Below are 24,761 nucleotides of genomic sequence, written 5' to 3'. Positions count from 1 at the left end.
TGCTATTCCTTTAATTGTCATATCTTTTACTAGTCTAAATGATTTTCATGTACAACAGAAAATGCTAGTTGAATCTGATCTTTTTCAAGATTTCATCAGCATCTCATAATTTTTAAAGCTGCCATGTTATTTACACAGTGCCTCTCAGAGAGGTTGAAACTCTATTGTGATTTTTCTGTACCAAGATTAGTGATTTTCATCTAACATTTTAGAGTTATAAAATAATTTAGATTGGGAAAGGCCCTTAAGATCACCAAGTCCAACCATAAACCTGACACTGTCAAATCCAGCATTAAACTATGTCCCTAAGTGCCACACCTACATGTCTTTTAAATACTTCCAAGGATAGTGACTCAGCCTCTTCCCTGGGCAGCCTCTTCCAATGCCTGATCACCCTTTCCATGAAAGAAATCTTACCTAATATTCAGTCTAAAACCTCCCCAACAACTTGGGGCTTGTACTGTTGCTTGTTACTTGGGAGATGAGACTGAATTCCACCTGGCTACAGCCTCCTTTCAGGGTGTTGTTGAGAGGGATAAGGTCCCCCTGACCCTCCTTTTCTCCAGGCTAAACACTTCCAGCTCCCTCAGCTGTTTGTCCACAGACCTGTGCTCCAGACCCATCACCAGCTCTGTCGCCCTTCTCTGGACTCACTCCAGCCCTCCCATGTCTTCCTTGCAGTGAGGGGCCCAGAACTGGGCCCAGCCCTTGAGGTGTGGCCTCAGCAGTGCTGAGCACAGGGGGACAATCCCTGCCCTGATCCTGCTGCCCACACCATTGCTGATCCAGGCCAGGTGCCACGGTCCTGCCTGGCCACCTGGGCACAGCTGGCTCATGTTCAGTCAACCAGAACCTCCAGATCCTTCTCTGCCAGGCAGCTTTCCAGCTGCTCTTTCCCAAGACTGTAGTGTTGCATGGGGTTGTTATGACTCAAGTGCAGGATCTGGTAATATCTTCCACTGCCTTGATCTTTTTTCTATATTTACTGTGACTTGTGATTTCCATTTTAAGGATTCTAATGTATTGAATTCCGATTATACACAAATTTTAGGTACCAAACCACAAACAGTAAGCACAGCATTCATGCTGCTATCTTTTATTCTAGTTTTTGACTTGGCCACTGTCCCTGAAGAAGTACGTGAATATCGAGCAATAATACAACACAATAAGCTGTCAGCAGTTATTTAACTATTGGATGGAACATAAACTTCCATTGCAGCATTTATAGGGAGGCTGGATAGGCTCTCTGAGGCATGAAAGGACTAAATGTAAAGCTCTGAAGATGTTCAGGTAAGATCAGCAGATTTTTATTAATGCTTGAGAGAAGGCTTGAAGTTGGCTTCATTCTTCCTGAGGGGAGACAGCTCCCTGTTCCTTGTTTTCAGAGTGGTGTGCTTACATGTGGGTGTTTCTGGAAGGGGAAAGAAGAGAATGCATAATGATGGTGAAGGTGTATAATCACAGATACAGTAGAGCAGAAGTTCCCAGTCTCCTGTCTCTGGGCATTTTTATCAACAGTGGCAACACTGGTCATCACAACCAGTAGAAGCAGGCACAGAAACACTTTTTTCCTTCACCCATTGTCCCATGCCTAGATTTACCCAGAGAAGCTCTGTTTCGGTATCCAGAATTTCAAATTCTCTGGAACAGGAGAATTTCTAAGTGTATCTAGTGGACCCAAGTAGCTGCAAATCTCCTGCATAGTTGTTCCAGCTGGGGGGGGCTGTGTATCTGGAAGTTAGGGTGGTTTCAAACACACACCTCACACAGTTGCTGCATAGCTGTCAAGTAGAGCTCGTGCCACGAGTATGCACTGGGCTCAATTACTTTCTGTCTGCTACAGCTGGTGGAGCCTGAACAGCATTTTGAGCAAATTCTGGGTTCCTTGTGTGTATAAGACTTTGATTCATACCTTAATAAATGCAGCATGAGCAAAAAGGTCAGGCTTATTACTCACCCACAATTACATACATCTTGGAAATCCCAGACCAGCAGTGGGAAGCCACTCAGGCTCACATGGCACAGCTGGAATACAGGCAGGGACCCCGTGGGATTTGTGGCTAGAAAACTTCATGCAGTGGAAGAGGAGAGGGTATTAGAAGTTCCTAACTAGAGGTACTTCAGAGATGCAACGTAGGTCCTTTGCTGGATGCATTCCCATTGCAGCTTCTGCAGGGAAGCGCTGCAGTGCTAGTTTGATGTTTGGATATGTGTAATTACAGACCCAAGCACAAGCTCAGCTAAAAGATGGTGGGTAGGAAAAGCAGTGCCCATCTGAGGGCTGGGTGGCTATAGATGACTTGGAGGGAATGGTGGGGGAGAGGGAGAAAGTGTTAGATAAATGAGGGCAGGATTACTGAATGGTCAGAAAAACAAATCAAGAGGATGCCTTGTGTTTGGATGAGTAAATCTTCCATTTCCACTGGCTTGACTTTCAACCTGCACAGAGGCAGATGGAAAAATCCCTGTCTTACTGTTACCAGTCCTGACACCTGATGGCTTCACAGGGTAGCAAGGATGAGCACAATGCTTGGGACAATGCTTGGGACACAGCACAGCATCTTTCCCAGCTGCACATCACTCTGCAACTGGCTGGATAAATGTAGGACAGACAACAGTCTGACAGACATTTGTTGGGTGACACTGCATCTATGCAACAAAGTAATGTATTTGCCACTGTAGCTGATGATGGTGCTCCTGATCTGGCTTTTTTTTGATTCATTTGGAAGAAAGGAGCATTGGTATATGAACTTCACAGTGTATCCTGTGAACTGACAGCTACTGCTTCTGGTCAATTTGCCTTGATGCCTTCAGTTCCACTGTCAGGCTTGAGTCAGCCTAAGAGACTCCAAGTATAAAGGTACTATAGGTGAAGCCTGGAAGAGCTGCAAGTTGTGTAGAACCTTTCTTCCCTCCAGATCTGTGGCTGGGCTAATGAAGGGAGGTAAGAATGTGAGAGCTGACACTGTTATTTTTACATCAAGTGGTATACTCTCCTGTAACATCAGAATTCTTCACTGACTGTTCATGGTCTGAGGCTCATTCAGTAGCATGAGCTGAATGAGAACATTTTACCCAAAGATTAGGCTTGCCAAAGGACTTCCTTATCAGCTTGTTGTAGCTCTAAGTCAGTTTATTTTTGAATGTCCACCTCTGCTTCATGTTTTTTCTCTTTCTAAAATGAAACATCTTTTAATTGCTCTTTTGATATTGAAGGAAGAGAATGCAGAACTATCAATAATACAATGATAAAATGTTAAATGGTGATATATGGAGGGGCCCTTCAGTTTTCCACATATTTGTGACTGACTTTCTTTAAATAGAAAACTTTTTTTTTTTTCTTTTAATGTACAGATATAGAATAAAAACACTTGAAAGCAAAGAGTGAAATTGGATCTCATTAAAACATGGAGTTAGTGAAATGGTGACAGATGGGCCCTGCTGGGAAGGAGAAGATCGTTGAACGAGACTGGGATAAGTTAGTGACTTTGCAATTATAAAGCATGTGGCTTTGTAATTTCTAACCCCCAGTTCTGCAAAGTAATCAGTGCAGTTGGGTCCATATGCCTGCAGGGAGGCTCATTGAGACAGGCACGAAGATCTGCATAGAGGAACAGGGACATGCAGATATTCCAAAACACAGCTGCAAGGGAGCGAATCTCTCTCTTTTCCAGCCAAATTTTAATCTGCCCTCTCCAGAATGGAAGAACGCTTCACTGTGAAATATGAACTTGATTTTCACGCTCTCCTGTAGTGCTCACCAGACTAGGGATGGAATTTTAAGAAAAACATGACCCTTTCAAACATTGATTGATCTGCCACTGTTAAATGTTGTCCATCTCAGTATGCCTGTGGCAATGGGTGACAGGTTTTTCTAATTATGTTTCAAAGCAGACTCTGACCTGTTTTTTATAATGTTGAAAATCTTTATCTTGACTCATTTCTGTAATAAACTTCTGGCAATGGGAAGCTATAATTTATTTACTTAGAAATTTCTCAACTCTATTATCGTAAAGATGTCTTAGCAATTCTATTTTTAGGATTGCACAAATGGGGCATAAATCCTGTTTTTCTTTTAAAGCAGATTGTGTTAGGATGTCGACCATCAAATGTGTGAGATTCATGTCCATCTGAATAATCAGCTTGGTTTTTATTTCCAGGGACAACCTCAGCCATCAAGTCCCACCATATGCAAATGTAGATCATGAAGCAGGTGATATATTTAACTTGTCCATGCACTTAACAAGCTGCAATAATTCAGGGACAGTCTTCCCAGTGCACACTACAGGCAACTATTTGGTTTCAAGGCCTTGAAGCTGTGCAGCTCTTGGCTCTTTTTTCTGACCATCCCTGGAAAACTTATTTTCACTTCCAAGCCAAAGAACGGCGTTGCTGCTGCTGATTCAAATATACACTCATAGATATCACATTTCCTTTACAATCTGATATTTATGCCCATTTTGTGTCTCTGTAGAGAAGTTGCCATGAGTAAGTTCAGTTTTCATAGCTGCAAATTTTCTGGGGCAGTCTAATACACTTTCATGGTTCCCAAATTTCTTTTTGATGTGCAAGTCCTTTCATGCCTTAGGGAAGCACAGAAGAAAGCATGGAAGTACTTGAAACATTAATAAATAGGTGCTGGAGGCTGATATTATGGGCCAACTGGGTGTAGGAGGAGCTGGTGTCTTAGAGATGAATCAGAAATCCTAGGAGAGGGGGAAGGCATGTCAGGAAAGATTGGGAAGATGCAAAGCTTGATGTGACACAGCAAGGGCAGTCACTCACAAGGAAAATGCATTTCCAGAAGAACTCTGAATGGACATGAAAAGTGCAATACTGCCTTTTTCAGAACCAGAGACAAGGAAGCATGATAATACCTAGGTGGAATAGCTTGGCTGAGGTGACTGATCAGAAAGTTTGTATCTTTGGTATGTTACATAGAAAAAAGTCAGCAAGGCGAGAGTCAGAATTTGGATGTGAGGACATAGGGAGAATTCAGAGCACTAGACTTGCACATGATATAGGTCTGAATTAGGAGAAGAGTGTGTTCTCATCTCGATTGAAAATGGAAGGACGAGAATGAGATTAGGACAGTAATAATCATCCTGCTATAGCCACATTAAGGATGACCAAGGCTAGACTCCCTCATAAAGTTATAGGGTAAGGGTTGCTTGGAAGAAGATGGGATCTGAATTGCAAAGGTCAATTTGTGATTATTATTTTGATAGAAATAATAGTAAAGTGTACGTTTACATACACCCAGCAACACCGGGAGGAGGATGTAGAGAGCAGGGCAATGGGCCAAAGACCAAAGGTTTGTGGCAAAGGCTGGCTGAGGGTAAAGTCTTTTTCAGATTGGAGGGATAGGGGGGAAAACATAAAGACAGCCACAGGAGCCACTAGTGAATCTCAAGACTTTAGATTTCATAATGAATGTGCTCTTGGGAACACAGTCACCATTGAGTCCAAGAGAACATGAATGTTGTTTCAAGATACATCGGATTTTCCATGGAACCTGGAAAGGCTGAATAGTTTTGGAGAGAAAACTGAAGAAGAGGCCTCGCAAACAATGAATCCAGACTATGTGCCCAAATTCTGATGCTAGAAAGGATCACTGCAATTTCAAGAAGAAAGAAATAGTACATTGATATGGATCTGTACTTCTACAAGACTTACTTTGTGTACCTTTGAAAAATGTGGACTACCCTAATAGCTTTCCAAAAATATTGGGTTGTGGAAATACAGTGACTTTAGAACTGATGATCAAGCACTTTTGGACTTCAAGTTCCCAGTTACATTAGCAATTGATCAAAGTCAAGGCAGTGAGTACAGGAAATTCCTGATTCTTGTGAAAACCTTTATGCTTCAGCTCAGGACATTTCTGAGAGTGTTCTGGGTGTCTGTGATAAAACACTAATAGATACAAAATCTATACGATGTAGCACAGGCTCACAAAACCCAACTAATTCAATATGGTGCTATATTTAATGTTGTTCAGCTACAGAGTAACACCACTGCAGCGTGGAAAATCACTGGCAAACTTACAGGGATATGCATATTACCCAGTATGACAGAACCAAAGGATAAAAAATTACTATTAGTCTTTGGTAAAAAGTAAGGAAGTCAAAACAAGCACAAAATTGTAGAAATACAAAACTTCATAATGGTTTAGACACAGATGCTTTAGAATTTGCAAAGGTCATCATAAACTAAAAAAACCTACAGAAATGTCACTTTCTTCCAATAAGCTAAACACAAAGAAACATTTTCTAAAGAAATTGGAAGCTTCTGCTCAGTCTTTTAAAACAAAGGAAAAACTAGCAGTTGGCAGAGTGAAGCAAAGGGCAAAAAGACTGAAGAACAAAAGTCTTCATGGGCTGATCTTTGTTTTCCAGACTGTGTGTAAAAGCAATTTAACAAGTGAAGGCATGAACATATTTGAAGACAATTTACTTTACCAGATCAAAACTAGAAGACAGTTGAAGTGGCCAGCAGACCAGTTGAAGCATGTTGATCCTGTTCTAATAACATTAAATGTTGGGTTTAGTTTCTGTACTGACTGGAGTGCATTGTAGTGTCATTGATAATACAGCTCTTTTTGCATCTCCTCTCTTTGGTATCTCTGTCCCACACTGGTGTTTTGGGTTTTATCACCTCATGGCAGTTTCTTACTTTATACTGCTTTTCAGTAGTGCAAGACTATTGAGCAGGGCCCAGCTGTCTGCTGCATGGCATTGTCACAGGTCTTCTTTGTAGAAAACAAAGAAAAGGAAGCAAAGTAAGTTGATGAAAGAGTTTAGCTGGATGGAGAGATGGGAAAGGCCAACAACTCCGACATGGTACACAATAAGATCCAGCAAGGTGGGATTCATGGCTTGGTTGTGAGGAATAAGGAGTGGTCAGAGCAGAAAAGTTAATGTTGTCAAGGTCTCCTTTACCTTGAGCAGTTAACTTCAACTAACTTGATTGGCCCTAAGTGTTCCTTAATCTGGATTTTTTTGACACACCTGCACCTGTGCCACTATATAGACTGTCAAAGTATTTTTTGTTAGCTCAGCTGCTTTCCTTCCCTGGAAACATCCCAAAGTAACCTTTCTTGAGGCTTAATTTTCATAGTAAACCACACTCAGATGAGAAGCTGAGGACTAATCTTCAGCACATCCAGTTGGACTTGGAGTTCTTCTTCCACAGGCCAACATGATTCAACAAATTCAAAACATGTAAAACAAAGTGTAAGCCAGATAACAAACCTAAATGCCTGGGATTGCTGTTATCCAACCTGCATTGCTCAGATTCCTGCTGCTGTGACAGGGATCAAGGCACTCCACTCAGGGCCACTGGCAGCATTTGTGGTACTGGAAACCACTCTTGGCTGCGTGTCTGCTTTGTCTACCTGCAGGACACAGTGAGTGAGTGCTTTCTCTCTCACTTTCTTTGTGTATTTACACCTCTAGATGGGATTCCTCTTCCTTCTGGAGTTTGTCTCAGCGGGGAGGTTTCTTGCAGGGAGCTGCTGCTTGCTGCTTCAGCTCAGTTCTCATCCTGTCACTCCTACCAGAACCTGGGGTTGCTGCCGGCACCTGGGAAGTGCTCTCCAGCCCAGTTAGCTTCACTTCAGCAGGCTGGGCTGACCTGTTCTCTCCCATGGCCTTTATACCTCCTCAGCTGTGATTCACATTTGCTGCCAGTTTCACTAAACAGACCCTGGTCTCCATAATCTGGGAGTACCTGAGTCTCCAGTGTTGTTAAACCTTTATAATGTGGAAAACACCTTACTCTGAAAAAATCTGCCAGTGAAACTTGTCTCCAAAATTTATGAACCTACTTTTGTTCTGTGACCTCCATTGAATCTGGATCCTGCAGCTCCCTTGACCAGGTCTTTCCTTTTGCCTTTGCATGAAACCTTGTCATGGTGCTCTTTCTTATCGGGTGCCCAGGATGAGTTTGTGGAGATCCTCTAGTCCAACCCCCCTGCCAAGGCGGGGTCACCTGGAGCAGGTTACTGTGTGCAAATAATGGAGCAGGAATGCCTCCAGGTGGGCTTTCAGTGTCTCCAGAGAGGGAAACTCCACGGATCTCCATGAGCAGCCTGTTCCATTGCTCTGCCACCCTCAGTGTAAAGAAGTTCTTCCTCCTGTTTCGGTGAAACTTACTGTATTTTAGTTTATGGCCACTGCTCCTCGCCCTGTGGCTAGGCACCAGAGGAAAGAGTTTGGCATCATCCTCTAGGCACCTATCCTTGAGATATTTATGTGCATTAACGGGATCCCCTCTCGGCCTTCTCCAGACAAAACAGGCCCAGCTCCCGCAGCTCCGCAGCTCCCTAGTAAGAGAGACACCCCAGTCCCCTCAGCATCTTTGTGCCCACCCACGGGCCCTGTCCCGCAGCTGCGTGTCCGTGCGGCGTTTCCCCCGAGAGACGCCGCTCCCTCAGCCCGGCCCCGCTCCCGCTCCCTGCGGGGGCCGCGCCGACCCCGCCCCCGCCCCGCCCCGCCCCCGCCCCGCGCGCGTGCGCCGCCCGCCGCCGCCGCGCAGGCGCCGTGGGGGCGGGCAGAGGGTCCGGAGCGGGACCGGCGCGGCGGCCGCTCCCGGCGTCGTTCGCAGCGGGGCCCCGGCGCGGCCAGGGGGATGCGCCTCCGCCCGGCCCGGACAAGGGGACGCGGGTGGAGCGACGCCGCGCGCCAGGCCGGGCCCCCGGCTCCCCGCTGCCGCTCGTCCCGCAGCCCCGCGGCCGCGGAGCTCGGGGAGCGCCGCTGACCGGAGTCGCTCGCTCGGGCCCGGCTGGCCCCGCGGCGAGGGAGGGAGTCAAGGAAGGAAGGAAGGGGGCGCGCAGGTAGCGGGGCGACCGCGCCCCGGCCCGAGCCCCCGTGGGGGCGGGGGCCGTCGGGGCGGCCCGGCCTCCCCCCCGTCCTCCGTTCCTCCGGCAGCCGCGGGGAGGATGGTGATGGTGCAGACGCCCGCAGCCCCCGAGGCGGGCCGGGGCCGCCCTCCGCAGGGGCTGAGGGGATGAGCCGTGCCCCGCCGGGGGGTCGCTAGCGGAAGGATGACCACTCCCGCCCTGCTGCCGCTCTCCGGGCGGAGGCTGCCCCCGCTGAACCTGGGGGCCTCCGCCTTCCCGCACCACAGGGCTACCTTGAGACTCTCCGAAAAATTTATCCTGCTCCTTATTCTTAGTGCCTTCATCACCCTGTGCTTCGGGGCGTTCTTCTTCCTCCCCGACTCCTCGAAGCACAAGCGCTTTGACCTGGGCTTGGAGGATGTGCTCATTCCCCACGTGGACACCAGCAAGGGGGGCAAGAACCTCGGCGGCTTCCTCATCCACGGGCAAGGGCACGACGAGCACCGGCACAGGTGGGTGCCTCGCTCGCCGGGAAGGGAGCGGGACTGGGTGACAGGGAGATCCCTTAAAATATGTCTTTCTGCTGTCCTTCCTCTCACCGACATCCTCCCAAACGTGTATCAACTTCTGAGCGCTAGCCCTGTGTCCTCCAGCTGCCATATGTAACTGTGGCTCCGTGTTGCCTTCCCCAGTGCGAATTTAGCCTTCTGGCGAGCTAGACCTGAGAGGGCAGATACGAGGTGTCCTCCAGTGGCTAATTTATTTTCTCACCCTGGCCAATTCCATGCATCAGCCATGGAAAGAAGGGGGTTAAGTTATGGCATTTGTGGAGGCAGTACAAGTGACTGAAAAACTGCTGCATCTCTTCTACAGCTATTATGTGCTTACTCAAAACAGCTGCTTGTTGCTGAATAGTGCACAAGAACTTTGATCTGAAAAAGACTTCATGCTGTGATCCAGAGTCTGTCAGCCTATGACGTGCAGGACACAGAACTAGTGCAGATGGCACAATTGCCTTTTTCTGGCCCTTAAAATCACTTGCTCTAATGTTAATCCAGACGATTGAAGGTGCCGGTGGCTGAGTTTCCTTAATTGTATTTGCCAGTGTAAAGAAATCACAGATAGAATAAGAGTATCAGTGGTAGATAGGCTGTATCAACAGCTTTTGTGGGGCCACCCATAGCTTTGTGTGGTGCAAGCCTCTAGATGTTCAGGACTGGATCATGTGAAGTTAAGCATTCAAAACGCTGGTAAAAAACCTTAAATCATGATTATGCAGTATATTTGCTTCTAATATACTTCAGTTGCCTAAACCTTAAATAATGATTAAACAGTATATTCACTTGTAACATACTTCAGTTGCCTAAATCCTACCCTGCTGCCTGGATCTTAATGAGGCTGACAGATATCTCTTCAAAGATGTCTCTGTCAAAGATGTTAAAATATGATGGTGGGTGATAAAATACCTGCTTTTCCATACTCAAATTAGTAATACAGGGGATTTTTAAGAAAGGTTACTTATGCTAGTAGTGTTCCTTTGGAAACAGCTTGAAATATATCTTACTGGCATAAGAATTATTTAAAGGTTATTTGTATGAGATTAAAAGGAGAGGGTTTAATTTATTTCTTTTTATTAATATGTTATGAGTTATAATGAATACGTGAATACTGTGGTATTTTTCCTTAAGGCATCTTCACTGTTGGATGTTTTTGGGCACTTAAGTTGAGCCCTTTCTCCCTATCTGAGAGGGCACAGGTACTTAATATTTAACAAGGACTTGTTTTGTCTATGGTGTCAATTGCTGGTGTGGTTAAACGCTGCATTAAACATAGGTTTAGACAGTCTGTAATATGCCTCTGAAGTTCTTGTCTTTTACTGTGTGGGTTTATTTTTTTTTTTTCTGTGTGTGTGTGATCTTATTTCTTAGCTTCCCCAGTCCCTGTGGCACATGCAGTCAAAATCAGTTTCTAAAATATAGGACAGATGAAACCAAAAGAAGAGTTCAGGAATGTTCAGAACTCCAGCTGTGACTGTTCTGCCTTGTGTTGCCCAGTAGATGGGCTGTAGAAAAAAGGAGTCTGTTGATAGTGATAGTTCATATTCTTTCCAGGTTCCCTCTTTTAGTTTCTGAGGCCACATCTTTAGGAATGAAGTACTACTTTTTTGTGTGTCATGTGTAGATAAGCAGTAGCTTACAACTGTCAGAGCTAAGTTGTTTGGGATCTGTTCTTAAACAAAGTGGTTATCCTGACATCAGTTAACTGTGCTGTGGTTCCTGTATTGCCGTGGCTGTGTGTACCTCCCACCTGCCCTCCATCCAAAATTTCCCTGTCATGTTCATTTTTTGAGTTGTTACTTGAGCAAGAATAGTTATTATTCCTGTTGTTTTAGCTTTGCAAAACAGGCATATCTTAACTACTTAAAAGCCTGCCTGCTTAACCTGCTTGTGAGACCCTTTTGTGAATGTCACAATATGCATTGTGAAGCAAGGTTATGTGCTTTACTTTTGAAGCAACTTTGGCTGATCACCACAGTTTTATCAACTTTTATTTGCCATCAGCTTGTGGCTAATGTGGTTGTTTACCATAATGGAAAACACATGCTGCCATTTTCATTGCAGAGTTCTTGTTCCTGGATTGCAGGGATATTGACAGATGATATTTTGAGAAAGTGTAGGATCTTCAGTGGTGAGCTCTGGATTATTTACTGTTACAGTTTGGGATGGAAAAATTTGTTCTGCTTACTATCAAGAGGCAAAGTCAAGCATCAGCTACTTTGTAAGTGCTGTTTTTTGAGTGAGGCAGAGGAGTTAAGGTAGAAAAGATGAAGAGAAATTAACCTAATCCTAATGTGAAGGAGGATGCAGTTTAAAATGTGGAGGGTGAGGATGGATTGACAAGCTGTGTTTCCAGAAATCGAGGGGCTTCAGAACTAATTGGATCAAAGGTCATTCATATGAAGTATACACTTGATTATGAAGTGACAGATGTTTTGATTAGTCACTCAAAAGGGAAGTGTTTCTTCTGTGAATGCTGCTATTGGTGTCTATCAAATGATAAAACACACATCTTATTACACTGCTCCCTTGGTATATAGGCTCTAATATTTTAATGCTCATTTTGCCTTTCTCAAATCTTTAGTTTTGTAGGCTACTGGAAAATATTTGTATTTCTGTCTTCTAGAAAAATGCAGCAGTGATGTAGGTAGAAAATCATTGTGAAAACCATGTTTTAGAGTTGGGTGTGCAAACAATGGTTCCCACTGGACTTTCTCTGTATTCCTTGCATTGCTTTCCCACCTCTTCCCCTGGGCACCCTTGACATTCTTGAGTGCTTTTATTTTTATTGTTACAGTGGTTACCCTTGCTGACGTTAACTTTACATCTTCCATTAAATTGTTTTCTTTACTGCTCCTGTCTTTTGTTTTCCCCTTCCAGGCAGAAAAATTGGGTGGGGGGGTGTGGAGGGAAAGCCCTACTCCCTTCCTGATGATCTTAAATATTTATTCAAGAATTACAATGTTCTTGCCTGTCTCCTGAGAAAAACACAATTCTCAGTTCTTCTAAGAAGATGGTTAAAATCTGGAGTAAAACTGCAGTTTGTGTTTGGGAGATGGATGGGCTCTATTGCCAGGCAGTTCTCACTTTCAGCTGTTCATTTCATCTGTAAGCTCTTCCTGCAGGGTAGTGCCTGGGGAATGAGTGAGTTAATGTTGGGAAGGTGTACCACAAATTTTTGCCTTTGAGAGGAGGGAGAATGGAAAGGATTAGTCCACGACTTAGGAAGATATGTGCATACACATATCACACTTTAAAAAATTCAATTTCATTTCCTGATTTCCTGAAGATGAATTTCTTTCCATTTCAAATAGGATATTGCAGAGATTCTGGAACAAGAGCTTGGTTTTGAAGACACATCTTGCCGAACAAACTTGTGTAGCACTCAAAATTTGTTACATGATTTTAGATAACTGTAATTTCCCCAAACTTCTGCATCTCTTGCCACACAAAGATGTGTTAAGGTGTTTCTTACTATCCAGTTACTTTTCAAGTATCTGTGGTGTTTCATTCTTCAGTACCAGATCTAAAAGATAGCTCTGGAAGTAAACCAAAACATTCTTATAGCTTCTTTGCATCTGATGCAAATGAGTGAGAATGCAAATGCCCTGTAATCTCCTTGATTTCTCAGATTTTTTAAAAATAAGATTATCTGCAATATGTAAATTGAGAAGACTTCTTTCTTTAATGATCTGTCAAAGCAGCTGCTCTCTGTGTTACTTGACAAAAGCTAAGGCCGTTTCTGTGGTGGAAGTGGGTTAATCTTAGAGGCAACGAGTAATGTAATTTTATGAGCTCATAGCTACTTTGTAGCAGCACTTGGACTGCTGTTGGGCAAACAGTTCAATCCTTCAGAATCTGTGTAGATGTATCTTCAGCTGCTGAATTCCTGTGTATCACTTCAAGTCAAAATTTCTGTCTGTGCTTGGAAAAAAACCTCAGCAGCCCTCAAGGCATCAGGTTGACAGCAGCTGCTGCTCATACATGTGCCCACCTCAATGGCCTTGGCCTCTGTGTGGCAGTGGGTATAGATCAGTTTAAATCGTGCTTTTGACTCTATTTCTGGAATGCTGAGGATTACTGACTCCTGTGTTATGCAAAGATGGAAGCTCTGCAGTCTGATATGATGAGTTGTGGATCAGCAGATATATGGCAATAGTCTAAAAGTGCTCTTTCTTCTGTTGTTAAGTAGGTGAAAGTAAAAAAAATTATTCTGAGGTGCTTTTGGTCTTAATTTCTTCTTCTAATTTCTGCAGTTTTTAAAAAAAGAAACATGAAAAGCTTAATATGCTTATTTTGAATCCCTTTATCTTCTCTCATCTATATTACTTAGTTAGCTATAGTAAAAGTGGGCAGAGGAGATAATTCAGCTTCTATTGCTCGGTGGGATCAGTGTCCTCTGTCATCCTCTTGTCATGCCATCGAGTATAAAGGTGCATAAAACTTTGTTCTTCCTTTCCAGCTTTTCTTGAGGCCCAGTTCATTAATGAAATTAAGAGTACTTGCTATTGTGATTCAGGAAACCTGTTTTTTCCCCTGAAAAATCAGGAGCCACTCTAGTGTCTGCACCCCAGCTCCTATTCCATTCAGTTTTTCAGTGCGTGAGATTGAGCCTTTCTTTAGAGCAGGCTCCCCACAGTCTCTCTGAAATGTGGGCACTGATTTTAAGCTGAGATGCTTGATCTAGAATCAAGGATTTTCTGGAGTGCCACTTTCAGGAAATGCAAGTCCTCATGATGACATCTCTGGAGCCAGTGAGGGCAGGATAGTGCATTCCAGGTCAGGCTTCAGAGACATCTCATATGTCTAGGGTGAGGTTGAGGTGTAACTGCCTGGTGTCATCTTCAGCTGCTGAAGCTTCTGCAAGAGCACTGACCCTCTTGATTTGAAGACTGTTCTTGGCTAGAGTTTTTAGTAGCTGCATGTTATTCTTTTCTCTGGAGCCTGTGTTGAGAAGAGACTTGAGAGATGATGCTGGCACTTGAAGAATTTAGGGGGGTTTGATGTCTTCTGGAGTGCCTACGTTATAACCTTAAACATAATTAGGATTTTTCCTGCAGTTGCACTGGACAGTGGGAGAGGTGCCCTCTTGGATTATTTCTAAGGTTCTGCTGAAATTAGTGCTTTATGTTGTAGGCTGAGAAATGCTTTCAGCTTTGAACTACAAAATGCAAATTTTAGACCATCTGTTTAGATGTCCTCCCTCCTCCCCCCCCAATCTGCTGAGCAGCCTACATCATATGTAGAGTGCTGCTTTCTTCATGTTCTCTTGCTGTACTCCAGTTAGTCAAAGTATTTCCTGTATTATGAAAGAGAGGAGTTGAGTGCTGGTATTCTCCAATTCTTACCCTTTCCAGCAAAAAAAAAAAAGTTTGAACTTGTTGGTTTTCTGCATGATCTACACTTTGTCTACATGATGGGAAACAATCAGGCGTGGGAAAACTGCAGAAAGCCTGCTGGCTGGATTTATGCCAGCTAGTGGGTGGAAGGCAGTAGCAATTTGGTTCATTTGGAGTTTTGTAGATTAAAATCTCAGAAGAACTTCAGCATAAATGTGGGTTGCTTGATGATGGTAGCAGTGCAGGCAATAGTAAGCAGTATGGCTAGTTGTGGGCATACAGCACTGCAAGAGTTCCCCCATCTTCTGATCCTTTCAGTTTCCTGTAGTAAATACAAACATCTCAGTCCTACTGGGCTAGTTCTGAATTATGGGATTTTTCCTCCTTACAACAAATATTACCAAACTTGTAATTAGTTTTACATCCACGTGTGGTATGTGTACATGTTTTCATAACAATTGAAATGAGGCTGAATATGGGCAAAGAAGACAAATTTTGTAATACCTTTCTTCTTATGTCCATCCTTAAGAAGCCTGTAAAATTTTAAACATGGTCAGTGCTTTTATTCCACCATCCTTCACTTTTAATTATTGCAGCTCTCAGTGTTGAGAAAAGTCTGGTCTCATGGCTAGGCAGCTGTTTCTCACAGTAGTTATTCAGGCTAACAGAGTAGGAACTTGGGGACACATGTTTGGGTACAGCTTGTGGGATTTGTTCTTTTCCCTTCATTTTCAGAAGCAAGCTCAAGTGAGTGCTGTCATCTGTCTTAATTCAGTAACTAGATCATCGCTTTTTTACTGAATTAAGAGTTCTGTTGCAAGTAAACTGTGGGGAGGGGGATGCTCAACAGGCCAATAAGCCAGTAAGAGGCAAGAAAGGGAAAAAATAAATGCCTTTTTCCTGCCACCTCAAACCTTGAAATAAAAATTGTGAGTGCTCCAAATGTCCTGTATGCCTGTAACTGTTCTATTTAGAGTGAATGCATGTGTTCATGGGGAGAAAGATAGGGAAAAGTTTTGGTGACTAAGTTCTTGTCATATGTTTGCTCATAAAATCTGTAGGCTTTTGATTCCTTTTGTCTTTATGTTGTCTAATCTAGTGCCCAGTATAGAGCAAATTATGTAACTTCATCTGTTCACTCAAGGATATGGAGGTTCTGTGTTATTTTTCAGGTCTACAAATACTAAACGATAAATAGTAAGGGAGATAACTTTCCTTGGTAACTTCCATTCCTTCCACTCTTGTTTTTTAGAGTACCTAACCAGGTACACTAGCATTTCTAAAATTTAAAAAGATAAAAACCCCGAGAAGATAGGTTAAGAAGTAACCTGTAATATTCTTTTGTTACCTAGAGACTAGTTTTGAAAGGTCTTTTTAGCCTTGTCTTGGAAGCCAAGAAACTTTGTGGACATGCTGTGGACACCTTGTAGCTCTCACTGATCCCTTGCTGTTCTCTATTCCCTCCTTTTCCCAGTCAATCAGCAGCAAAGGGTGACCTGTTCAAATTACATTTCTTGTGTGTCCTGGTGCTGAGGGAAGACCTTAACTGGGAGCTGTGCTGAAGGAAGGATCACAGAGCCCAAGAGTAGCTTGTGATACTTCTGCTGCTGCTAGTCAGTCTGCACAAGTGTAATTTTGAGCCAGCCACAGCATGAGTCTTCTGTTCTTCACTGATTGGTAGAGAAGGGTGGCTGGGAATGAATGCTGTGGTAAGGAGAACCTGGGTTTTGTGGCACAGCAGTAGCAACAGGGTGTGTTTACTGAAGTAGTAGAAAACATTGGGACGGAAGGCTAAAGGTCATTCAGGTTTGAATTACAGGGGTGTGTTAGTTCTGTTTCTCCAAGGATTTATTTGCCCAAACATTGAATCATATTTGTCATTCTGTCTTGCTTCCTTTGTTCTTTAAAATATTCTTATGATGCACACCTATGAACTGGATTACGTGGCATATTGTATTCAGCATCAGTTTTGTTAATGTTTGATGTGCTCTGTTACTTGTTAGTTAACTCTTAACCCACCAGAGGATTTTGGAAATGCTTCCCCAGCTCCTTTCAGCAGCACTGCCATTGCAGCTTCCAGTGGCCAGCTAGTTATTTTCTGTGATTCTGTTTGAGAGAGCAAGTTTGAGGTTTTCACTAGGCTTAACATTATGTAATCTGATCAGTATGGCATGAGCAAAATTACAGTTTTAAGGGAGTGACGAAAGTATTTTCTTGCTATATAAAGCTCTAAGAGCTCCTCAATGAGATTACTTTGTGTCTGTTAACACCAGCATGCAGAAGTGTCAATTTTCACAGAACTTTGTTTGGGTTGGAAGGTATCTGCAAGAACATCAATTTTTAACTCCCCTTCCACTAGACCAGATTGCTCAAAGCCCCATACAGCCTGGCCCTGAACACTTCCAGGGGTGGAGTATCCACAGGTTTTCTGGACAACTCATTCCAGTGCCTCATCACCCTCGCAGTAAAGAATTTCTTCCTAACACCTTATCTAAACGTGTTTCGGTTTAAGGCCATTCTGCCTTATTCTGTCACTACAAGCCCTTGTAAAAAGTCCCTCTCCAGCTTTCTTGTAGGACCCCTTCTGGTACTGGAAGGCTGGTAGTAGGTCTCCATGGAGCTCACTCCAGGCTGAATCAACCCCAGCTCTCTCAGCCTGTCTTCATAAAGAGCTGCTCCAGCTTTTTCTGTATGCTAGTACCCATTTGGAAGTCATTTGCATGATGACATTCATCTCAGCCGAGTTTTAGCACTGTTTGCAGGTCAGCAAGGCATCTGAAGCTTGCACTGACAAGCTGTGTAAGTATTTTCTCAGTAATTTGTTATCATATCTCTCTGTGACCTGCTGACATGTTTTAAGGCTGAAGTGTACCATCAGGCCACTTAAGAGCAGGTGACCATCAGTGGTAAATCAAACTAATCCAATTTGCTTTTTATTGGATCAACCTGAATGTACTTACGAAGGGTGAGAAAAACATACCATTTGTGGGAGCGGTGTATCCCTTAAATCCTTCAGTGGGAATCTTGCTTTGATTGTCCTGCTGGATAATCAGCTGTGCTGAATATACTGGGTTCTATTCCTGGTTTAGGTTTGTTAGCAAGTAAGAATAGCTCACAGCAGTGTGCTGTTTCCTCAGCAGATTTTTCTGGGTGTGTTGCTATCTTTACCAATGTATTGCATTTGGAGGGCTACTTGCTGTTTTCCCAACGCAAGTTAGAGGATCTGCTTTTGCTCCAAAATTCTTGCATCCTTTCTGCAGTGTATTTAGAGAATCATAATCCAGAGCTGACTTTCTGGACCACAAACTTCCTGTTTGTTTTCATTACTTTTATGAAATAAAATCTGTTGTGCACTTAAAAATAAAAATTGAAAGAAGACCTGCCACTCTCTTGGGTTGTTTGAGATGACAGTACAGTAGTGGGAAAGATGCTTAGAGAAGAGGGAAGTTATTTTCCTGGTTAGGATACAATATTTTTCCCCTCTCCTTTTTTTCTTTTTTTTTTCCTCACAGAAAGAAAGTATTTTGTCTTGACAAAATGATAGCATGAAGTAGCTTGACTTAGAACTGTGTTTCTAGTGACCTTTTAAATCTCTTAATCAGTTTTATCTTGGAAACACTGATGACTATTTAATTCTAAACTTAATAATTGCAGATGATGCAAGCATGTGTCTGTTTTTCCAGTACTGTAATCACACATCCTTAGTTTCCTAAAGGCATCTGTTCTGTTGTCACTGGCTTCTATTTGAGTGGAAAGTGTTCTCTAAGTGATTAAGTAACACATGAAGTGAATTCTGAATTGCAATGCGCAGTGTTCTGGAGAAGAAAATATTGCAGAGGTGTAAGAGGCTCTTTGCATTCTGGAGTTCTGATGTTATAAGGAGTATAATGGAAATTCAGATTTCTGATTTGTGAATAAATCTGCCTTCTACAGACAGTGGAATCTATGACAATTAAAATTTTAATTGGTCTGTAATACAGACATTTTCCAATAAGCAGAAAAAAATCAGAACAAATGGGAAATAATGCAAGCAATTAAAACTTTAACTTCAGTTTTAAAACTGTCTTGCACATGATTTTAACTGGTTCTAACTGTTCTGATTTAGATACTTAAAAACAGTCAAGCTGGATGTGCTAATTGTTACACTTGTTAAATTGCTCCAGATCCATGCAGTGAAAAGTTCAAAGAGCTGCACCATTACACCTATTTTTATGTGAAATGAGTTACTTTTTCAAATCCCAAATTCTGGAAGGGAACTTAACTGCTCTTTAGTAGCTGACACACTGATAACTAAGATTTTTTTTTAGTTTTGTGTCATGGGAGCTTTGTAATTTTGAGGGTCTGATACCTATGGAAGGATACCAAGGTATCTGTGTGTGTAATATCTATATCTATAAATTGCCCAGTGAGGTGGATAATCAGTTGTCACTGCCATCATTTCAGTACTTGAATGTGAAACTTCAAAGCTAGTGGCTAAGGAGATGACTGATACTGTATTGGCACTTTTTATGAATAATTTCTTTATGAACTTGGTTCAGTATTTATCTGAACACAATGATCAGAAATGATTCAGAGTTGTGTTGGTAACCAAAGGAAGCTCTTTTGTGAAAATAAGACCAAAATTCACTCAAATCCCTACCCAAAACCAAACAATAAACCCTGCCATCATTCTTGGTATTCCTTAGTGTGAAAAAGATTCCAGGTTCTCTTCCAGCAGTGTTTTTTTGTTGTTCTTTCTGACTGGCTTTTACTTAGCTCCATGTTGACGTTGCAGTGTTTGGCAGCATCTTGCTGGCCAGAGTAGGCAATGGGAACAGTTTATTGACTCACTAAGCCAAGAGCCTAATGGTGACTTTGTTCTTGTGTGTGTTGGTGAAACAATGGAATTTTTGTGATTGTGTTATTCCGTGTGAACTCCAGGTCCTTAGTTTGGTCCAGGTTTTATACATCTGTGGTCTTTTGATATGTTTGTTTTGATTTCCATAAATCACTTGAGCACTAATTTTATTCAGATGGATTTGCTGTTGCAGTTATGCATCGTCGTTTGCTTGACACCCTGTCTCCCCTCTTCAGACATAATTTTCTCGGAATAGCATCTGGCCATCACACTACAGTGGGACTAGATCATCCAATCTACTGCTATTACAAAGAAAAATGAGGCTTGACATATTCGTGTCAATTTGGCAAAATGCCTGAATCATTATGCTCAATGAAATATGTGACATTTCAAGTGGGAATGTAATCTGCAGGAGCACTTGCTGGAGAAACTTGAGGCAGTGCAAGGAAAATGCCACCCTTACTTGTGCAAGGAGGTTCAGATGCTGACACAAGCCACCTGATCAGTACCCATCACAAGATTGTGGTTTACTCCATTAAGATATTTAATTTTGTTAAAAAAAATTCAGTCTCTAGAATTTGGCGGTGGTGATGATCCTGGGAAAATGTCAAGAACCTTTTAAGTTTAAAAGAAAAAAAAAAATCCAAGGAAACATCTATGGAACTTCCTTTCATACAGTAACAAGTTAACCAACTAGCAACTAGCCCAAACTCCAAAGCAGTGTGTGTAACTTCTGAGTCAGTCGTAATTACTTGCTGTTCTTTGGTTCTCTAGCAAATTTGTTTTGAACCTTCATGGATTCATAGTGTGGAATTTTTAGGAAAAAGGCAGGCTGTGTAATATTGCCTAGTGTTTTAGTAACTAGAAAATATATGGACGCATAAAAAATTTAAGTACTCCTTAAATATGATACCTAACAAATTCATTTTTCTATATCTGAAACCTTTTAAGAAGAAAAAATTCCTGGAGCCTGTACAGACTGTAAGTAGAATTCTTCCAAGCTGTCTTGAAAAAATTGCCTTAAACTCCATCAGCCATAACCTTGCTCTTTCTAGCTTTAAAGTGTATTCAGTAATGCTTAAAATAGAACGTCTTGTGAGATTTAGAAGCTCTTATATTTACATCAAACTGTTCAAACACATTTGTGGCAGATGGTTTTTGGTTTTATATTTTATTTTCAGTTTCTGCTCTACCTTTCCTTTTTATAAAATTGTTCACTTATTTTTAGCAATTTGACCCTACTGCTTTCAGTTCAGTGCTCAACAGTTGAAATAAAACAGGGCAGTGAAGTGGCAAGGGCTATGCAGTGGCTCTCTAGTCCAGAACTTCTGAAACAGCAGCATCATCTTCTATGCTCTCTAGAGATGGAAAAGCTGGGAAGGGAGGAAAGGATAGGAAGAGTTGGATTGAAGTGTAACCCAGAATTTTTTCTTGTGTTGCTTTATACCAGTGTCCTGGGGTGACTTTGTGATGCTGAATTGTATCCCCATTCATCTGTTTAGCCTAGAAATAAGTTTTGCACCTTTTAACTAGATCTGAGAGTGAAGGGGGGGAGAAGAAGCAGGGAAATGTCTGAGGTGCCTGTATTAAAAACGAAGGGATAAGAGCTTCAGCCTGCTCTCTCACGGGCGGTATTGTCTGCAGCATGGACAGTGGGAGAGGGCTCTCCTTTGCTTTTAGTTAGTTTTTTTGCTAGCTGAGGCAGAGGAGTTCCCCAGACTGTGGCTTTTCTTTTTCTTGGAACTGATGAGCCTTGCTTTGGACCAAAAACCCAGAAAAACACTGGGAGCTCATGGCTGTAGCCCACCGGGGCCTGGGACATGGCATTTTCCAGCACTGGAGGGACAGATAAGAGACTGAGCAAGCTGAGCCACACCCCACAAAAAGGACTTTCTGTTTTTGCCATCTCTTCAGAATAATGAGAAGTTCCATTGTTTAATAGTATTCATTTTTCCATCTTTTGAGTACTTGTTAAAGAAACAGGGTTTTTTCCACTTTTCTCAAAGGAAATTTTTGTCTCCCGAACTGGGTGAAGGAGGGGCCACTTGAATTTGCTTTCTAGAGGGACCCCTTTGGGGGTTTACTCCCTAAATTTGCCCTAAACCAGGACAGCTATGCTGTTTTTCACATCACAGCCTTTGCCCCAGCCTTCTTCCTACAAAGGCTTGGTGTGGTCCTGAAATGTGTTATGGTGATAGCTGGATAATACTGCTTCTTTTAACCTGTTGATAATGACTGAACTTTAACCTCTGAAAAGAAGAAATGAGTAAAAGTCTCATAAAACTAGAGAAATCCTCAAGAAAGGAAGTTACATTAGGCTTTGACATCAGTCTTAAATACCAAGTTTTGTGTTATTTATTTTTCCCCATACCTTCTTTCTGGAATCCAAAATGGTGACTGATGGTGACATAGTGTTTATTGGAGATGGAATAAAACTTTCAATTCCTAGTCTGAGTACTTAATTTTGCAGTGTCTTTAGGATTGGAAAGAACTTCCAGCTAATATTATCTTCCATGTAGGACACTGGCTGCAAGGACACAACCTTTTGCCAGACCATTAGTCTTGAGAAGTAGAGTTTGTCTTTAAAATTGCCACGGGTGAGTGTTCGGCATCTTCTGCCATGCACGGAGGTTCTTCAAGCAGGAGATTCACAGCAATTATTTACTGGCTCATGCAGAGAGCCTAGCCAGTTAGGCAATTTACTGTGGATTAATGTGCTTACCATCTCAAGGAGTCCCTGCTGGCCTGGAAGGTATAAGGTAGGAAAATACCAGCCTCCTTTGATCTTGAAGTGGATTTATTCTTGATCTTGCTGAGTCAACATGTTCCAGATCCACTTTTTTCACAGTTTTTATGCCTCTTTTAGTCAATATTCTTCTCTTGAATTAAGTTAGTGTCTCATCAGTTACACTCTCTTTCTTGGATTTTGTGGCTTACTGTGATGAGAGAATCCTCTTATAAGGTACCAGTTTATTTTTGGAGGAGCTCAGCCCAAGCTCACAATGGATTTTTGGGTAGTAAAAGAGTACAATTCTTGGTTTGGTGATCTTGGGACTGCGTGCTTGTTTACTCTGGACCAGTGTATTTGAAACTATTAGATCTGAACTCAAAATAAACATGACTGTTGCCTACAGCCAGTGAAGTGAAGGAAAGAGTTGTGGGTCTTTTTCCATTTCCAAAACTTGCATTAGGCAAATTGACAGTGTTATCCTGCTTGAGTAATCTCTTTCTTAATTATGTGCAGTTATAGCGTGGATGTATTTGTTAGTGAAATGAACTCTTTTTCATGAATGAGGTAAGAACGTTGCCATAATAATTTTAAGTAATGGAACAGATTTTAATTTAATCTTGAAGGAATCAAACATGTAACTACAGCTATCCATGAACCGCACTTTGTTGTTGGGAGTTCAGGAAGTTGTATGTGGTGGTGGTAGAGGAAGAAGTTAGACTTTAGATGCTGGATGCATATGTTACTTTATTCTGCAAATGAACAGGGGAAGAAAACACTGTGTACTATGTACTGTTTCTAAAGCTCTCTGAAAAACCTGAGATTCTGTTGTTGAACACAATTCAAAGATCAAATAGTTGAGACATTTTATACCCCCAGCTCTCCCATTGTTCTAGATTCATGTTTTGGGCTGTGGTACTTCTTCGTGTTTTCTGTTTTGGTCAAGAGTAGTTTGTGTCCAGCTCATCTACTGCTGCATACATCTAAAGCCTGTGTATAGCTTGTAAAACATGTTAGTATTAAAAGTATTTCACTGATAGTGGAAATAGCACTGATAGCTTTAAATCAGCATTTCATTGCATTAGCTTAATCTGTTAATATTATGATAGGCTTGTGAAAACCACATGTGGAAGTTCTAAATGTACATACTGCTGAAACATTACTCATTTGCTATATTTTGTTTCCCTTCTTGTGTCCTGACAATATTTTGATTGCAGATATATGTGGACAAAGATTTGCTCAGCAATTCTCAAAGAATGGCAAGTCATCTTTGGTGAAATTATTTACATATCATTGTTTCTTCTCTTGTACTTTTTGCATTTGGTGGTGTTTACTCTCATGATGCTTCGTACCATCCTTACCTTGTTTATGGGTCAGTGATTCCTTAGACTGCAGCCTGGATTTTGCTAGCTGAGATGGCTGTCAACAGTGTTTAGTCATTTGGGAATATATTTCAGTTGGGAAGGTATCTTTTGTGGAGTGAAGCTTATCATTCATATATTGTGCAGTTTGCTCATGGAATGGAGCAAATGAGCAAACTCCTGCATAATTTGTGGCAAGGATACCTATATTCTTGAAGATATTTGGAAGCTATCTGGATGTGATCCTGGGCAAACACTTCTAGGTGACCCTGCTTGAGCAGTGGGGTTGGATCAGATGACCTCCAGAGACATCTTTCCCTCTCAACCTTTCTGTCATTCTGTGACAAGGACTGTGTTCTCATCTGACATGCAAATAGCTGCTTTTCCATATTTATAGATGTACTGAGTAGTTTGAGCCTTGCATTGCTAGGTTTTTTTGGATGGGAGTTGCTAACCTAGTGTTGCTTTTCTGGCCTTTTTGAAAAGGAAAAAAAGCAACATCCAGTTATCTGTCTCCTGAATCAAAATTGTGTATTTTATTAGCAGTGGGGATTATTGTCATGTGGAAACTTATTAAAAGCACCTGGAAGGCTAAATAATTTGTCATATAGTTGTCTCTTATCCTCTGCTTTACTGACAAGATTAAAGAACTTTGGGAGTAATGAGATAGAGTTTTGCTCTGTGGAAAAAGCGCAGATTAGACCGTACATCATGATTTCCAGGTATTTTGTTGCTCTATCTTTAGTTACTGTTTTGGCTGATTTGCTAAGTGGAGAGGCATAAAGCTTTGGTGTTCTTTCTTTCTGACTAGTCCCAGCAGTGCTGAATGTGAGAATTTACATTTCTGTTTTAGTTAATGCAGCATTACTCTTAAATATGTCCACACTGCAGCCTGTGCCATTTTATATGAAAACCTTTTGAATCACAGTGTATGTACTATATGTGTCTGTGTGTATGTATTTCCACCCTGAAACAAGGACAACTGTGTTTAACAGCAGAACATTGCCTGCAGCTCCTATCCTGTCAGAGCTTTTCTCACGACATGTCACATAATACCTTCTGGAAACTATTGATATTCAGGGACTGAGTTCAAACTAATT

The 24,761-nt window shown here is 42.1% G+C and overlaps 1 protein-coding gene across 1 annotated transcript in view; it reads left to right on the top strand.

The window, feature by feature from the left end:
• The first annotated feature begins 8,519 nt into the window (after nt 1-8,519).
• MAN1A2 (mannosidase alpha class 1A member 2) overlaps nt 8,520-24,761 on the top strand; it is a 149,814-nt gene continuing 133,572 nt past the window's right edge. The window contains exon 1 of the mRNA XM_005486071.4: nt 8,520-9,351. Within this exon, the coding sequence (XP_005486128.1) occupies nt 9,044-9,351 (308 nt within the window). The 5' untranslated portion in view covers nt 8,520-9,043. The remainder of the gene's footprint in view (nt 9,352-24,761) is intronic.

The sequence above is a fragment of the Zonotrichia albicollis genome, chromosome 2 (assembly GCF_047830755.1).
Source record: "Zonotrichia albicollis isolate bZonAlb1 chromosome 2, bZonAlb1.hap1, whole genome shotgun sequence".
Taxonomy (NCBI): domain Eukaryota; kingdom Metazoa; phylum Chordata; class Aves; order Passeriformes; family Passerellidae; genus Zonotrichia; species Zonotrichia albicollis.
The sequence above is the reverse complement of the archived record's forward strand: the minus strand, read 5'-3'. Positions and strand labels throughout refer to the sequence as shown.